The sequence below is a fragment of the Oncorhynchus keta genome, chromosome 17 (genome assembly GCF_023373465.1).
Source record: "Oncorhynchus keta strain PuntledgeMale-10-30-2019 chromosome 17, Oket_V2, whole genome shotgun sequence".
Taxonomy (NCBI): Eukaryota; Metazoa; Chordata; class Actinopteri; order Salmoniformes; family Salmonidae; genus Oncorhynchus; species Oncorhynchus keta.
In genome coordinates, this window is record NC_068437.1 from 61,417,906 (window position 1) to 61,437,207 (window position 19,302).

Genomic DNA, 19,302 nt, shown 5'->3' on the forward strand with positions numbered 1-19,302 from the left:
AACAACATAGTGTCTTCAGCAAGTATTCACCCTGGACTGAGTTGGGTTCCACAGTTTGAACACTGAGACATTAATAATATATAATAATAATAATAATAATAAAATATATTATATTATTATATATATTATATAACCATTATATAATTATTAAAGACATGATAGATCAGACCCATAGAAAGACAGATAGCTGTGGAATGTGTTGGGTGGACAAGAGGAGGGAAACGTGCTGATACAGGTGAGACATCTGTGGATTAGGTGAAGGAGGGGTTGAGGTCAGGACAGAGGGTCACCATCCTACCAGCCCCCGTGTTGATACAGGGTCAGATGGACATCTGTGGATTAGGTGAAGGAGGGTTGAGGTCAGGAGGTCAGGACAGAGATGTGTTGATACAGGGGAGACAGATGGACATCTGTGGATTAGGTGAAGGAGCCCGGTTGAGGGGTCACCATCCTATCAGGAGGTCAGGACAGAGATGTGTTGATACAGGGGAGACAGATGGACATCTGTGGATTAGGTGAAGGAGGGGTTGAGGTCAGGACAGAGCATGTGTTGATACAGGGGACAGATGGACATCTGTGGATTAGGTGAAGGAGGGGTTGAGGTCAGGACAGAGATGTGTTGATACAGGGGAGACAGATGGACATCTGTGGACAAACAACATAGGTGAAGGAGGGTTGAGGTCAGGACAGAGATGTGTTATAATAATACAGGGGAGACAGATGGACCTCTGTGGATCAGGTGAAGGAGGGTTGATAATTATATAATTCAGGACAGAGATGTGTTGATACAGGGGTGAGACAGATGGACATCTGTGGATTAGGTGAAGGAGGGGTTGAGGTCAGGACAGAGATGTGTTGATACAGGGGAGACAGATGGACATCTGTGGATTAGGTGAAGGAGGGGTTGAGGTCAGGACAGAGATGTGTTGATACAGGGGAGACAGATGGACATCTGTGGATTAGGTGAAGGAGGGGTTGAGGTCAGGACAGAGATGTGTTGATACAGGGGAGACAGATGGACATCTGTGGATTAGGTGAAGGAGGGGTTGAGGTCAGGACAGAGATGTGTTGATACAGGGGAGACAGATGGACATCTGTGGATTAGGTGAAGGAGGGGTTGAGGTCAGGAGGTGAGGACAGAGTCATCAGGAAGTAATAAACATTTGGTATCCTTTTACTCTCTTCCTGTGAAACCATAAGATGCAACCATTGGGAAGAAGGAGGGTCTTAAGTGGGATATATAATCAGAACCATTGGGAAGAAGGAGGGTCTTAAGTGGGATATATAATCAGAACCTGATACACCCAGTCACTACAAAGATACAGGCTTCCTTCCTAACTCAGTTGCCGGAGAGGAAGGAAACCCCTTGGGGATTTCCCCATGAAACCAATGGTGACTTTAAAACAGTCAAGAGTTGAATGGCTATGATAGTAGAAAACTGAGGATGGATCAACAACATTGTAGTTACTCGTAACCTAATTGACAGAGTGAAAAGAAGAACGAACAGACTATACAGAACAAACATTTTCCAAAACATGCATCCTGTTTAATCAGAACCATTGAGGCACTAAAGTAATATAATCAAAAAAATGTGGCAAAGGAATTAACTTTTTGTCCTGAATACAAAGTGTTATGTTTGGGGCAAATCCAATACATTACTGAGAACCACTCTCCATGTTTTCAAACAGTTGTGGCTGCATCATGTTATGGGTATGCTTGTAATAATTAAGGACTAGGGGTTTTTCAGGATTAAATCAGAAACCGAATGGAGCTAAGCACAGACAAAATCTAGAGGACAACCTGGTTCAGCCCGCTTTCCACCAGACACTGGGAGATCAAATCTCCGTTCAGCAGGACAATCACCTAAAACATTTACATTACATTACATTTACATTTAAGTCATTTAGCAGACGCTCTTATCCAGAGCGACTTACAAATTGGTGCATACACCTTATGACATCCAGTGGAACAGCCACTTACAATAGTGCATCTAAATCTTTTAGGGGGGTGAGAAGGATTACAAGGCCAAACCTACCCTGGAGTTGCTTACCAAGAAGACAGTTACGCCCTCGAGTCGCCATTGAAAATCTATGGTAAGACTTGAAAATGGTTGTCTAGCAATGATCAAGAACCAATTTGACAGAGTTTAAATCATTTTGAAAAGAATAATGGGCAAATATTGTACAATCAGATGTGCAAAGCTCTGAGCCTCACCCAGAAAGACACAAATCACTGCCAAAGGTGATTCTAAAATGTATTGACTCAGAGGTGTGAATACTTATGAAAATTAGATAAGCATTTTATTTTCAATACATTCAGAAAAATATGTTATAATTTTGTCGTTATGGGGTAGTGTGTGTAGACGGGTGAGAAAAACAATGGAATCCATTTTGAATTCAGGCTGTAACAAATCGTGGAATAAGTCAAGGGAAAGGAATACTTTCTGAAGACACTGTACACCCTCACTGTACCGTGATTGACTTTGAATAAAAGCTTCTGGCAAGTGGCATGATATATATTATTACTCAAAGTGCAACAGTCATCCTCGCTACCTGTATTGACAGGACCTCCTCGTTCCTCCAGGCGTCTCGACAACTCGTCTTTGAAAGCTTGGTTTTTCTGCCGGCGCCCAGCAGCTAAGCCACAGATGGGCCTGTCCACGGGCCTGGCTACCTCCACCTCCTGGGTCATCTCAGCAAAACGCATCACCAGCTGCAGAAACACACACAGATCAGACAGACCCCCAGCTGTAGAAACACACAGATCAGACAGACCCCCAGCTGCAGAAACACACAGATCAGACAGACCCCCAGCTGCAGAAACACACAGATCACCAGCTGCAGAAACACACAGATCAGACAGACCCCCAGCTGTAGAAACACACAGATCACCAGCTGCAGAAACACACAGACCCCCAGCAGTAGAAACACACACGGATCAGACAGACCCCCAGCAGTAGAAACACACAGATCAGACAGACCCCAGCTGTAGAAACACACAGACCACCAGCTGCAGAAACACACAGATCAGACAGACCCCCAGCTGTAGAAACACAGACCCCCAGCAGTAGAAACACACACAGATCAGACAGACCCCCAGCTGTAGAAACACACAGATCAGACAGACCCCCAGCTGTAGAAACACACAGATCAGACAGACCCCAGCTGTAGAAACACACAGACCACCAGCTGTAGAAACACACAAGATCAGACAGACCCCCAGCAGTAGAAACACACAGATCAGACAGACCCCCAGCTGTAGAAACACACAGACCACCAGCTGCAGAAACACACAGATCAGACAGAACACCAGCTGCAGAAACACACACAGATCAGACAGACCCCCAGCAGTAGAAACACACAGATCAGACAGACCCCCAGCAGTAGAAACACACAGATCAGACAGACCCCAGCTGTAGAAACACACAGACCACCAGCTGCAGAAACACACAGATCAGACAGAACACCAGCTGCAGAAACACACAGATCAGACAGACCCCCAGCAGTAGAAACACACAGATCAGACAGACCCCCAGCAGTAGAAACACACAGATCACCAGCTGCAGAAACACACAGACCCCCAGCAGTAGAAACACACACAGATCAGACAGGCCCCCAGCTGTAGAAACACACAGACCCCAGCAGTAGAAACACACACAGATCAGACAGACCCCCAGCTGTAGAAACACACAGACCCCCAGCTGGCCGAAACACACAGACCACCAGCTGCAGAAACACACAGATCAGACAGACCCCAGCAGTAGAAACACACAGACCCCCAGCAGTAGAAACACACACAGATCAGACAGGCCCCCAGCTGTAGAAACACACAGACCCCAGCAGTAGAAACACACACAGATCAGACAGACCCCCAGCTGTAGAAACACACAGACCCCCAGCTGTAGAAACACACAGACCACCAGCTGCAGAAACACACAGATCAGACAGACCCCCAGCAGTAGAAACACACAGACCCCCAGCAGTAGAAACACACAGATCAGACAGACCCCAGCAGTAGAAACACACAGACCCCCAGCAGTAGAAACACACAGATCAGACAGACCCCCAGCTGTAGAAACACACAGACCACCAGCTGCAGAAACACACAGACCCCCAGCAGTAGAAACACACAGATCAGACAGACCCCAGCAGAAGAAACACACAGATCACCAACTGCAGAAACACACAGACCCCCAGCAGTAGAAACACACAGACCCCCAGCAGTGAAACACACAGACCCCCAGCAGTAGAAACACACAGACACCCAGCTGCAGAAACACACAGATCAGACAGACCCCCAGCAGTAGAAACACACAGACCCCAGCAGTAGAAACACACAGACCCCCAGCAGTAGAAACACACAGACCTGGACAGACCCCCAGCAGTAGAAAATCACACAGACCCCCAGCAGTAGAAACACACACAGATCAGACAGACCCCCAGCTGTAGAAACACAGACCACCAGCTGCAGAAACACACAGATCAGACAGACCCCCAGCAGTAGAAACACACAGACCCCCAGCAGTAGAAACACACAGATCACACAGACCCCCAGCTGCAGAAACACACAGATCACCAACTGCAGAAACACAGACCCCAGCAGTAGAAACACACAGACCCCAGCAGTAGAAACACAGACCCCCAGCAGTAGAAACACACAGACCCCCAGCAGTAGAAACACACAGACCCCCAGCAGTAGAAACACACAGACCCCCAGCAGTAGAAACACACAGACCCCAGCAGTTTAAACACACACAGACCCCCAGCAGTAGAAACACACACAGACCCCCAGCAGTAGAAACAAACACAGACCCCCAGCAGGCTGAAACACACAGACCCCCAGCAGTAGAAACACAGACCCCCAGCAGTAGAAACACACACAGACCCCCAGCAGTTTGAAACACACACAGACCCCCAGCAGTAGAAACACACACAGACCCCCAGCAGTAGAAACACACACAGACCCCCAGCAGTAGAAACACACACAGATCAGACAGACCCCCAGCAGTAGAAACACACAGACCCCCAGCAGTAGAAACACACAGACCCCCAGCAGTAGAAAAACACAGACCCCCAGCAGTAGAAACACACAGACCCCCAGCAGTAGAAACACACAGACCCCCAGCAGTAGAAACACACAGACCCCCCCAGCAGTAGAAACACAGATCAGACCCCCAGCTGTAGAAACACACAGACCCCCAGCAGTAGAAACACACACAGATCAGACAGACCCCCAGCTGTAGAAACACAGACCCCCAGCAGTAGAAACACACACAGATCAGACAGACCCCCAGCAGTAGAAACACACACAGATCAGACAGACCCCCAGCAGTAGAAACACACACAGATCAGACAGACCCCCAGCAGTAGAAACACACAGGCCACCCATGGACCGGTGTGGCTCAGTAAGTAAAAGCATGGAGCTCAAAGCCAAGTTGTGGGTTCAATCAAGCAGTCATTTTGTCACCATAGAAGAATGTCAGGCCAAAGACGCATCCATTCCTACAAACAATAAACGGTGGGAGAATCATTCCACGTAGGGGATAATGGACTCACCATGGTTTCCACGTAGGGGATAATGGACCCACCATGGTTTCCCCACGTAGGGGATAATGGACTCACCATGGTTTCCACGTAGGGGATAATGGACTCACCATGGTTTCCACGTAGGGGATAATGGACTCACCATGGTTTCCACGTAGGGGATAATGGACTCACCATGGTTTCCCACGTAGGGGATAATGGACTCACCATGGTTTCACGTAGGGGATAATGGACTCACCATGGTTTCCACGTAGGGGATAATGGACTCACCATGGTTCCCACGTAGGGGATAATGGACTCACCATGGTTCCCACGTAGGGGATAATGGACTCACCATGGTTCCCACGTAGGGGATAATGGACTCACCATGGTTCCCACGTAGGGGATAATGGACTCACCATGGTTCCCACGTAGGGGATAATGGACTCACCATGGTTTCCACGTAGGGGATAATGGACTCACCATGGTTTCCACGTAGGGGATAATGGACTCACCATGGTTTCCACGTAGGGGATAATGGACTCACCATGGTTTCCACGTAGGGGATAATGGACTCACCATGGTTTCCACGTAGGGGATAATGGACTCACCATGGTTCCCACGTAGGGGATAATGGACTCACCATGGTTCCCACGTAGGGGATAATGGACTCACCATGGTTCCCACAGTAGGGGATAATGGACTCACCATGGTTCCCCACGTAGGGGATAATGGACTCACCATGGTTCCCACGTAGGGATAATGGACTCACCATGGTTCCCACGTAGGGATAATGGACTCACCATGGTTCCCACGTAGGGGATAATGGACTCACCATGGTTTCAGACACGTAGGGGATAATGGACTCACCATGGTTTCCACGTAGGGGATAATGGACTCAACATGGTTTCCACGTAGGGGATAATGGACTCACCATGGTTTCCACGTAGGGGATAATGGACTCACCATGGTTTCCACGTAGGGGATAATGGACTCACCATGGTTTCCACGTAGGGGATAATGGACTCACCATGGTTTCCACGTAGGGGATAATGGACTCACCATGGTTTCCTCGTAGGGGATAATGGACTCACCATGGTTTCCTCGTAGGGGATAATGGACTCACCATGGTTTCCACGTAGGGGATAATGGACTCACCATGGTTTCCACGTAGGGGATAATGGACTCACCATGGTTTCCACGTAGGGATAATGGACTCACCATGGTTTCCACGTAGGGGATAATGGACTCACCATGGTTTCTACGTAGGGGATAATGGACTCACCATGGTTTCCACGTAGGGGATAATGGACTCAGCATGGTTTCCACGTGGGGATAATGGACTCACCATGGTTTCCACGTAGAAATAATGGACTCACCATGGTTTCCACGTAGGGGATAATGGACTCACCATGGTTTCCACGTAGGGATAATGGACTCACCATGGTTTCCACGTAGGGGATAATGGACTCACCATGGTTTCCACGTAGGGGATAATGGACTCACCATGGTTTCCACGTAGGGGATAATGGACTCACCATGGTTTCTACGTAGGGGATAATGGACTCACCATGGTTTCCACGTAGGGGATAATGGACTCACCATGGTTTCCACGTAGGGGATAATGGACTCACCATGGTTTCCACGTAGGGGATAATGGACTCACCATGGTTTCCACGTAGGGGATAATGGACTCACCATGGTTTCCACGTAGGGGATAATGGACTCACCATGGTTTCTAGCGTAGATAATGGACTCACCATGGTTTCTACGTAGGGGATAATGGACTCACCATGGTTTCTTCGTAGTCCCCGGCTTTAGGATTGACACATACAACCATCCGTACTTTACCCTCCCCGTCAAAGTAGTTCTTGAACAAGTGAGTCACCTTGGAGTCACGGTATGGAACCATCTGTGTGTGGAAGAGAGAGAGAAAGACTTCCATTAGGCCTGTTCACGGTGCCTTGTTCTTAGCCCCAGACTGGCTCTGGGCTGGATTAGCATGCATGTTAACCCGGGGCTAAACTTTAAGGCCCCCAGCGATTCACACAGACCAACAACACGACACCAACATTCTCTCTGACATGACCAATGTTATTATAAGCAATACGACATGCATCAACACAGCTTCTAGCCTAGCATTTGATTTCCAACAGTTAACGGTTTGGATAAACCTTCCGCCTGACCTCGGAAAACAAGGTTTAACTTTTGAAATTCAATCTGGCCTGTACAGAGAATGCTGCGTACGTTTCCTGATCCAGGAGAAATCATTCAACATTATCATGGCTATATCATAGAAATAAAGAGCTATGAAACTAGACAAAATGGAGAGTTTGGTCATAAAGACCCTAATAAATGACTAGCTTAATTACTAATTCTATGCATTTGCTGCCCTTCAGACGTTAGGCACTGACCTGCATAGCAACCATTTTAGTTAGGCACTGACCTGCATAGCAACCATTTTAGTTAGGCACTGACCTGCATAGCCACCATTTTAGTTAGGCACTGACCTGCATAGCAACCATTTTAGTTAGGCACTGACCTGCATAGCAACCATTTTAGTTAGCCACCACCTGCATAGCAACCATTTTAGTTAGGCACTGACCTGCATAGCAACCATTTTAGTTAGCCACTAACCTGCATAGCAACCATTTTAGTTAGGCACTAACCTGCATAGCAACCATTTTAGTTAGGCACTGACCTGCATAGCAACCATTTTAGTTAGGCACTGACCTGCATAGCAACCATTTTAGTTAGGCACTAACCTGCATAGCAACCATTTTAGTTAGGCACTGACCTGCATAGCAACCATTTTAGTTAGGCACTGACCTGCATAGCAACCATTTTAGTTAGGCACTAACCTGCATAGCACCATTTTAGTTAGGCACTGACCTGCATAGCAACCATTTTAGTTAGGCACTAACCTGTATAGCCACCATTTTAGTTAGGCACTGACCTGCATAGCAACCATTTTAGTTAGCCACTGACCTGCATAGCAACCATTTTAGTTAGCCACTGACCTGCATAGCAACCATTTTAGTTAGGCACTGACCTGCATAGCAACCATTTTAGTTAGGCATAACCTGCATAGCAACCATTTTAGTTAGGCACTGACCTGCATAGCAACCATTTTAGTTTGGCACTGACCTGCATAGCAACCATTTTAGTTAGGCACTGACCTGCATAGCAACCATTTTAGTTAGCCACTGACCTGCATAGCAACCATTTTAGTTAGGCACTAACCTGCATAGCAACCATTTTAGTTAGGCACTGACCTGCATAGCAACCATTTTAGTTAGGCACTGACCTGCATAGCAACCATTTTAGTTAGGCACTGACCTGCATAGCAACCATTTTAGTTAGCCACTGACCTGCATAGCAACCATTTTAGTTAGGCACTAACCTGCATAGCAACCATTTTAGTTAGGCACTAACCTGCATAGCAACCATTTTAGTTAGGCACTAACCTGCATAGCAACCATTTTAGTTAGGCACTAACCTGCATAGCAACCATTTTAGTTAGGCACTAACCTGCATAGCAACCATTTTAGTTAGGCACTGACCTGCATAGCAACCATTTTAGTTAGGCACTGACCTGCATAGCAACCATTTTAGTTAGGCACTGACCTGCATAGCAACCATTTTAGTTAGGCACTGACCTGCATAGCAACCATTTTAGTTAGGCACTGACCTGCATAGCAACCATTTTAGTTAGGCACTGACCTGCATAGCAACCATTTTAGTTAGCCACTGACCTGCATAGCAACCATTTTAGTTAGGCACTGACCTGCATAGCAACCATTTTAGTTAGGCACTGACCTGCATAGCAACCATTTTAGTTAGCCACTGACCTGCATAGCAACCATTTTAGTTAGGCACTGACCTGCATAGCAACCATTTTAGTTAGGCACTGACCTGCATAGCAACCATTTTAGTTAGGCACTGACCTGCATAGCAACCATTTTAGTTAGGCACTAACCTGCATAGCAACCATTTTAGTTAGGCACTAACCTGCATAGCAACCATTTTAGTTAGGCACTAACCTGCATGGTTTCCATTTTAGTTAGGCACTAACCTGCATAGCAACCATTTTAGTTAGGCACTGACCTGTATAGCCACCATTTTAGTTAGGCACTAACCTGTATAGCCACCATTTTAGTTAGGCACTGACCTGCATAGCAACCATTTTAGTTAGGCACTGACCTGCATAGCAACCATTTTAGTTAGCCACTGACCTGCATAGCAACCATTTTAGTTAGCCACTGACCTGCATAGCAACCATTTTAGTTAGGCACTAACCTGCATAGCAACCATTTTAGTTAGGCACTGACCTGCATAGCAACCATTTTAGTTAGGCACTGACCTGCACTCAACCATTTTAGTTAGGCACTAACCTGCATAGCAACCATTTTAGTTGTCGGGCTTAGGCACTGACCTGCATAGCAACCATTTTAGTTAGCCACTGACCTGCATAGCAACCATTTTTGTTAGGCACTAACCTGTATAGCCACCATTTTAGTTAGGCACTGACCTGCATAGCAACCATTTTAGTTAGGCACTGACCTGCATAGCAACCATTTTAGTTAGCCACTGACCTGCATAGCAACCATTTTAGTTAGCCACTGACCTGCATAGCCACCATTTTAGTTAGGCACAGACCTGCATAGCCACCATTTTAGTTAGGCACTGACCTGCATAGCCACCATTTTAGTTAGGCACTGACCTGCATAGCCACCATTTTAGTTAGCCACTGACCTGCATAGCCACCATATTAGTTAGCCACTGACCTGCATAGCCACCATTTTAGTTAGCCACTGACCTGCATAGCCACCATTTTAGTAAGGCACTGACCTGCATAGCCACCATTTTAGTTAGGCACTGACCTGCATAGCCACCATTTTAGTTAGGCACTGACCTGCATAGCCACCACTTTAGTTAGGCACTGACCTGCATAGCCACCATTTTAGTTAGGCACTGACCTGCATAGCCACCATTTTAGTTAGCCACTGACCTGCATAGCCACCATTTTAGTTAGCCACTGACCTGCATAGCCACCATTTTAGTTAGGCACTGACCTGCATAGCCACCATTTTAGTTAGGCACTGACCTGTATAGCCACCATTTTAGTTAGGCACTGACCTGTATAGCCACCATTTTAGTTAGCCACTGACCTGCATAGCCACCATTTTAGTTAGGCACTGACCTGTATAGCCACCATTTTAGTTAGGCACTGACCTGCATAGCAACCATTTTAGTTAGGCACTAACCTGCATAGCAACCATTTTTGTTAGGCACTAACCTGCATAGCAACCATTTTTGTAAGGCACTAACCTGCATAGCAACCATTTTTGTAAGGCACCAACCACATTTCCATCCACAGTTTTTACGAGTGTAAAGTCAAGACAGTTGATGGAAACTGGAACAATTTTATAAAGGAAGAAAATGTGTTCAACATGTTGGGACCTCTGTGTGTCTGTCACATTAATTATGCGAGAAATGACGGTGGAAATTATTTTATGCACAAATATTGATATAATAACCATCTCATGGAAGTAAACAGGAGTGTATGCACACATGACTAAGTCGCTTTGGATAAAAGCGTCTGCTAAATGGCATATATTATTTATTATTATTCCTCCCCCGATTTAGGAAAGCATGCAGTTTATTAAGCTACAGATGCTACAAGTGATGAACTTCACAGGGTGGTGGAATGGCACGGTGACGAGCTTCATGCTCCTGTCAATAAATATCCAGGGTCTAATTCTGGTGACGTGACGACGGACGCTTGACTGCAGTTTGACTAATAAAATAAATATTCTCACTCTTATCCACAATAATGTCATCATGTAGAATAGGCTACCAGCACTGTATCTGCCAGCTGTTGGCCAGAGAGCACGTCAAGACCAGACTATTCAATGCAACAGTTGTGACTAAACTAAGGGGAGAGTTGAAAATGTGAGGCAAACATATGGAACAGTTTATGTACTACGTCATCGCTGTTATCCTCAACTACATTTGGTGGGAAAATGTACCCATTTACTTTACGCGGATCCGAGAATAGTCACTAGAAAACCTGTCACCAAAGTGGATGGAAACCCAGCGAGAGCAACCTAAGTTTCTACACAGATTAAAGTAGTTTGGTTTTTGTCCTCGGATGATTTAGTATGAATTAAGATACTTATCAACATAATGGGCAGAAGGTATTACAGGCATCACAAGCATATGACGATGCAGCATGGCCCGTCTGCCAAATACAGACCCTGTGATACAGCATGGCTCATCTACTCTGCCAAATACAGACCCTGCGATGCAGCATGGCCCGTCTGCCAAATACAGACCCTGCGATGCAGCATGGCCCGTCTGCCAAATACAGACCCTGCGATGCAGCATGGCCCGTCTGCCAAATACAGACCCTGCGATGCAGCATGGCCCGTCTGCCAAATACAGACCCTGCGATGCAGCATGGCCCGTCTGCCAAATACAGACCCTGCGATGCAGCATGGCCCGTCTGCCAAATACAGACCCTGCGATGCAGCATGGCCCGTCTGCCAAATACAGACCCTGCGATGCAGCATGGCCCGTCTGCCAAATACAGACCCTGCGATACAGCATGGCCCGTCTGCCAAATACAGACCCTGCGATGCAGCATGGCCCGTCTGCCAAATACAGACCCTGCGATGCAGCATGGCCCGTCTGCCAAATACAGACCCTGCGATGCAGCATGGCCCGTCTGCCAAATACAGACCCTGTGATACAGCATGGCTCATCTACTCTGCCAAATACAGACCCTGTGATGCAGCATGGCCCGTCTGCCAAATACAGACCCTGCGATGCAGCATGGCCCGTCTGCCAAAACACAGACCCTGTGATACAGCATGGCCCGTCTGCCAAATACAGACCCTGTGATACAGCATGGCCCGTCTGCCAAATACAGACCCTGTGATGCAGCATGGCCCGTCTGCCAAATACAGACCCTGTGATGCAGCATGGCCCGTCTGCCAAATACAGACCCTGTGATGCAGCATGGCCCGTCTGCCAAATACAGACCCTGCGATACAGCATGGCCCGTCTGCCAAATACAGACCCTGCGATGCAGCATGGCCCGTCTGCCAAAACACAGACCTACCTATGTGAGAATGCTGTTCATCGACTACAGCTCGGCATTCAACACCATAGTACCCTCAAGCTCGTCATCAGCTCGAGACCCTGGGTCTCGACCCCGCCCTGTGCAACTGGGTACTGGACTTCCTGACGGGCCCCCAGGTGGTGAGGGTAGGCAACAACATCTCCTCCCCGCTGATCCTCAACACGGGGCCCCACAAGGGTGCGTTCTGAGCCCTCTCCTGTACTCCCTGTTCAGACTGCGTGGCCACGCACGCCTCCAACTCAATCATCAAGTTTGCGGACGACACAACAGTGGTAGGCTTGATTACCAACAACGACGAGACGGCCTACAGGGAGGAGGTGAGGGCCCTCGGAGTGTGGTGTCAGGAAAATAACCTCACACTCAACGTCAACAAAACTAAGGAGATGATTGTGGACTTCAGGAAACAGCAGAGGGAACACCCCCTATCCACATCGATGGAACAGTAGTGGAGAGGGTAGCTAGTTTTAAGTTCCCGGCATACACATCACAGACAAACTGAATTGGTCCACTCACACTGACAGCGTCGTGAAGAAGGCGCAGCAGCGCCTATTCAACCTCAGGAGGCTGAAGAAATGGCTTGTCACCAAAAGCACTCACAAACTTCTACAGATGCACAATCGAGAGCATCCTGGCGGGCTGATCACCGCCTGGTACGGCAACTGCTCCGCCCTCAACCGTAAGGCTCTCCAGAGGGTAGTGAGGACTGCACAACGCATCACCGGGGCAAACTACCTGCCCTCCAGGACACCTACACCACCCGTTGTTACAGGAAGGCCATAAAGATCATCAAGGACATCAACCACCCGAACCACTGCCTGTTCACCCCGCTATCATCCAGAAGGCGAGGTCAGTACAGGTGCATCAAAGCTGGGACCGAGAGACTGAAAAACAGCTTCTATCTCAAGGCCATCAGACTGTTAAGAGCCACCACTAACAGTGTGAGTGGCTGCTGCCAACACACTGTCATTGACACTGACCCAACTCCAGCCATTTTAATAATGGGAATTGATGGGAATTATGTAAATATATCACTAGCCACTTTAAACAATGCTACCTTATATAATGTTACTTACCCTACATTATTCATCTCATATGCATATGTATATACTGTACTCTACATCATCGACTGCATCCTTATGTAACACATGTATCACTAGCCACTTTAACTATGCCACTTTGTTTACTTTGTCTACACACTCATCTCATATGTATATACTGTACTCGATACCATCTACTGTATGCTGCTCTGTACCATCACTCATTCATATATCCTTATGTACATATTCCTTATCCCCTTACACTGTGTATAAGACAGTAGTTTTGGAATTGTTAGTTAGATTACTTGTTGGTTATCACTGCATTGTCGGAACTAGAAGCACAAGCATTTCGCTACACTCGCATTTAACATCTGCTAACCATGTGTATGTGACAAATAAAATTTGATTTGATTTGATTTGGATTTGACCCTGCGATGCAGCATGGCCCGTCTGGCAGACCCTGCGATACAGCATGGCCCGTCTGCCAAATACAGACCCTGTGATGCAGCATGGCCCGTCTGCCAAATACAGACCCTGCGATGCAGCATGGCCCGTCTGCCAAATACAGACCCTGCGATGCAGCATGGCCCGTCTGCCAAATACAGACCCTGCGATGCAGCATGGCCCGTCTGCCAAATACAGACCCTGCGATACAGCATGGCCCGTCTGCCAAATACAGACCCTGCGATGCAGCATGGCCCGTCTGCCAAATACAGACCCTGCGATGCAGCATGGCCCGTCTGCCAAATACAGACCCTGTGATACAGCATGGCTCATCTACTCTGCCAAATACAGACCCTGTGATGCAGCATGGCCCGTCTGCCAAATACAGACCCTGCGATGCAGCATGGCCCGTCTGCCAAATACAGACCCTGTGATGCAGCATGGCCCGTCTACTCTGCCAAATACAGATCCTGTGATGCAGCATGGCCCGTCTACTCTGCCAAATACAGACCCTGTGATGCAGCATGGCCCGTCTACTCTGCCAAATACAGACCCTGTGATGCAGCATGGCCCGTCTACTCTGCCAAATACAGACCCTGTGATACAGCATGGCCCGTCTACTCTGCCAAATACAGACCCTGTGATACAGCATGGCCCGTCTACTCTGCCAAATACAGATCCTGTGATGCAGCATGGCCCGTCTACTCTGCCAAATACAGATCCTGTGATGCAGCATGGCCCGTCTACTCTGCCAAATACAGATCCTGTGATGCAGCATGGCCCGTCTACTCTGCCAAATACAGACCCTGCGATACAGCATGGCCCGTCTACTCTGCCAAATACAGATCCTGTGATACAGCATGGCCCGTCTGCCAAATACAGACCCTGCGATGCAGCATGGCCCGTCTGCCAAATACAGATCCTGTGATGCAGCATGGCCATTTACAGAGCGGTACAGCATACGTGGTGTCATGTGGTGTAGTATAGATACATATCCCCAACCGTACATAGTTGGCTCCACTGCCTACATCATCATATACACAACGATAGCATGGAGTACATAAATGGTCCAGAATCTATTAAATACAGTCCGAACCTTGTTTGTGCCACACATTTGATTCTCCCGAAGCACTTCGATACACGTCCTCAAAGTCATGAGCGACTGGTTGATGTTACCTGAAATCAGAAATATACATTTCAACTTGCAAGTAGAAAAGACATATTTCCTGAAGAAAATGTGAGCCTTCTTCAGCAGTCCAAGTAACGACGGTGTCTCCTGGTAGTGGGTAACATAGATACTCAGGGTTCTCCCTTTGGTTTAATACCATCGAAGGCTCTAGATGGCAGATGCAGGTGTTCAAAAGGCCCTCTCCCATCGTCCTCAGAAGCCCCACCTTGTTAAAACCGCCTGGGGAGAACCCTGACATTGTTGAATGGAAAGTGACTAGAACCCACCTGCTTCTCTGAGGCGGCTGCCCTCAGCCCGGGTCCTGCTTGTGCGCTCACTCCCCGCCAAGTCAACCAGGCACAGCTGACTGACGCTCACCTGGTTCTTATCCTGAGCACACAAAGTCAAAACATTTACACATATTTACTCTTCAACTAGACAGTTATTTTTACGACCCTATAGTCGATGTCCACACCCCCATAGGGGGAAGAAATGATTCTGTTTCGGCTAGAGATATGTCGATGTCAGCCTTTCAGATCTGCAGTGGAAGGTGGCAAAGCTACAGCAGTGTTTGGCAGACAAGGAGACATCCCGAGTCCCCACATGGAAACGTGACGGGACTCGTCTGAAGTCGGTACCACCGATCTGCCAACTTGCAGATCGGATCATTTAGCTATGTATATAAATATCCATAGCTTAGCAAGCATGCACAGGAAATACAAAAAAAAACATTCTGCAGATGAGTGATCCAATCAGTGGATTCAGAGGAAATCATTCTTAATCTTCCCTTGGCTGTGTATGTTTCTAACAGAACACAGCATCAGTGTCCAACACAAGTTAAAAATGCTCACCTCCAACGCTCGACAGAGCCCTTTGGGGCCTACTTCCCAAGCCGTTTGGCTCAGTTGACATGCTAGTGAGTGAAATAGAACAGCTGATCGAGCTGTCATGTGACCGAATGCTAGAGACAACACATTCGCTGGTCACTAAGGAGGAGTTTTGGGTCCTGCCGTCTCCCTCTGAGCATTAATGCTGCGTTCAAAACCACTGGGAACCCAGACCTGGAACCCAGACCTGGAACCCAGACCTGGAACCCAGACCTGGAACCCAGACCTGGGATATCTTAAGACTTCCAACTCCATTAAACTGATAGTACCCGTCGCCAGCTGACATCGATGTGAAGCTGGATTCAGTGCTCTCATCTGCGTTAAAACCTAATACCCATCCAGGTTGGATGTGACAGCAGAGATGAGGTGCTCACTGTCGACCACACCCCCTGACTTTGAGAAGCTCTGAAGCGACATTCATCAAGCCACACCCATCTCATTAGTGGTGGTGAGATAAGATACAGTATGTAAGACTAGTTTGAAATTGACGATCATCACAGCCCCACATTAACAGTATGTGAAGGTGAGTTGAGAAGTCAATCAAAAGTACTGTTCATGTTTTACAACTGACTGCTATAGCCAAACAATGAGAAAGTACTGTTCATGTTTTACAACTGACTGCTATAGCCAAAACAATGAGAAAGTACTGTTCATGTTTTACAACTGACTGCTATAGCCAAACAATGAGAAAGTACTGTTCATGTTTTACAACTGACTGCTATAGCCAAAACAATGAGAAAGTACTGTTCATGTTTTACAACTGACTGCTATAGCCAAACAATGAGAAAGTACTGTTCATGTTTTACAACTGACTGCTATAGCCAAAACAATGAGAAAGTACTGTTCATGTTTTACAACTGACTGCTATAGCCAAAACAATGAGAAAGTACTGTTCATGTTTTACAACTGACTGCTATAGCCAAAACAATGAGAAAGTACTGTTCATGTTTTACAACTGACTGCTATAGCCAAAACAATGAGAAAGTACTGTTCATGTTTTACAACTGACTGCTATAGCCAAAACAATGAGAAAGTACTGTTCATGTTTTACAACTGACTGCTATAGCCAAACAATGAGAAAATACTGTTCATGTTTTACAACTGACTGCTATAGCCAAACAATGAGAAAGTACTGTTCATGTTTTACAACTGACTGCTATAGCCAAAACAATGAGAAAGTACTGTTCATGTTTTACAACTGACTGCTATAGCCAAACAATGAGAAAGTACTGTTCATGTTTTACAACTGACTGCTATAGCCAAACAATGAGAAAATACTGTTCATGTTTTACAACTGACTGCTATAGCCAAACAATGAGAAAGTACTGTTCATGTTTTACAACTGACTGCTATAGCCAAACAATGAGAAAATACTGTTCATGTTTTACAACTGACTGCTATAGCCAAACAATGAGAAAATACTGTTCATGTTTTACAACTGACTGCTATAGCCAAAACAATGAGAAAGTACTGTTCATGTTTTACAACTGACTGCTATAGCCAAACAATGAGAAAATACTGTTCATGTTTTACAACTGACTGCTATAGCCAAACAATGAGAAAGTACTGTTCATGTTTTACAACTGACTGCTATAGCCAAACAATGAGAAAGTACTGTTCATGTTTTACAACTGGTGCTATAGCCAAACAATGAGAAAGTACTGTTCATGTTTTACAACTGACTGCTATAGCCAAACAATGAGAAAGTACTGTTCATGTTTTACAACTGACTACTATAGCCAAAACAATGAGAAAGTACTGTTCATGTTTTACAACTGACTGCTATAGCCAAAACAATGAGAAAGTACTGTTCATGTTTTACAACTGACTGCTATAGCCAAAACAATGAGAAAGTACTGTTCATGTTTTACAACTGACTGCTATAGCCAAACAATGAGAAAATACTGTTCATGTTTTACAACTGACTGCTATAGCCAAACAATGAGAAAGTACTGTTCATGTTTTACAACTGACTGCTATTGCCAAACAATGAGAAAGTAAACATTGACTGCTGTCAGTTTTTTTCACATGGTTGAGGTCACAGAATCTTCAGATATCAAAATGAGGTTATGGGCCCAAACCGTTTGGGAATGCCTGATGTAAACATCATTAAAGTGACCAGTGTCCAAAGACTATGTACATAGTACGGTTTACATTAGCCGGTAAAAGCTGGCTTTCGGACGTTATTTATTTTTGCCGATAAATCAAATTGGCGACTGCCAATTGTTCGGATCGTAGGGGGAAAAAAAGAAAAAAAAATCACTGTGAAATAATGAATTTCAGCCTCTTCATTGATTGAAATGCCAGTGGATGTAGAGAACCGGCAGCCGCTGCGGCTCAAACCGGCAGCCGCTGCGGCTCAAACCGAACCCAAAACATCTTGTCCAGGTGGGATAGGGCAGTGTGCAGCGCGATGGCGATTGTGTCGTCCATGGATCTTTTGGGGCGGTATGCAAATTATAGTGGGTCTAAGGTGTCACTGTCAGGTAAGGTGGAGGTGATAGGATCTATGACAAGCCTCTCAAAGCACTTCATGATAACATTTGCTCACAGGAACAATGGTGGACATCTTGAAGAAAGTGGGGACAGTAGATTGGGATAGGGAGAGATTGAAACTACCCATAAAGACTCCAGACAGCTGGTCTGCACATGTCATTTGACCGGGGAGCCTTGCGAGTTAAGATACTTAAAATGTCTCACCAGTTACCTTTCCGTGGTTAAATGCTGCCATCTATCCAGGGTTTCTGGTTTGGATAGGTTCTAGTCATCACAGTAGGAACAACATCCTCTATCCACTTCCTGATGAACCCAGTCACTGTAGGAACAACATTCTCTATCCACTTCCTGATGAACCCAGTCGCTGTGGGAACAACATCCTCTATCCACTTCCTGATGAACCCAGTCACTGTAGGAACAACATCCTCTATCCACTTCCTGTTGAACCCAGACACTGTAGGAACAACATCCTCTATCCACTTCCTGATGAACCCAGACACTGTAGGAACAACATCCTCTATCCACTTCCTGATGAACCCAGTCACTGTAGGAACAACATCCTCTATCCACTTCCTGATGAACCCAGACACTGTAGGAACAA

The 19,302-nt window shown here is 46.5% G+C and overlaps 1 protein-coding gene across 1 annotated transcript in view; it reads right to left on the minus strand.

Moving 5' to 3' along the window:
- Window positions 1-19,302, minus strand: part of kif23 (kinesin family member 23) — a 73,026-nt gene that overhangs the window by 33,917 nt on the left and 19,807 nt on the right. The window contains exons 11-14 of the mRNA XM_052467058.1: window positions 15,606-15,708; window positions 15,247-15,326; window positions 7,315-7,434; window positions 2,553-2,712 (exon numbers count right to left, since the gene is read on the minus strand). Of these exons, the coding sequence (XP_052323018.1) occupies window positions 2,553-2,712; window positions 7,315-7,434; window positions 15,247-15,326; window positions 15,606-15,708 (463 nt within the window). The remainder of the gene's footprint in view (window positions 1-2,552; window positions 2,713-7,314; window positions 7,435-15,246; window positions 15,327-15,605; window positions 15,709-19,302) is intronic.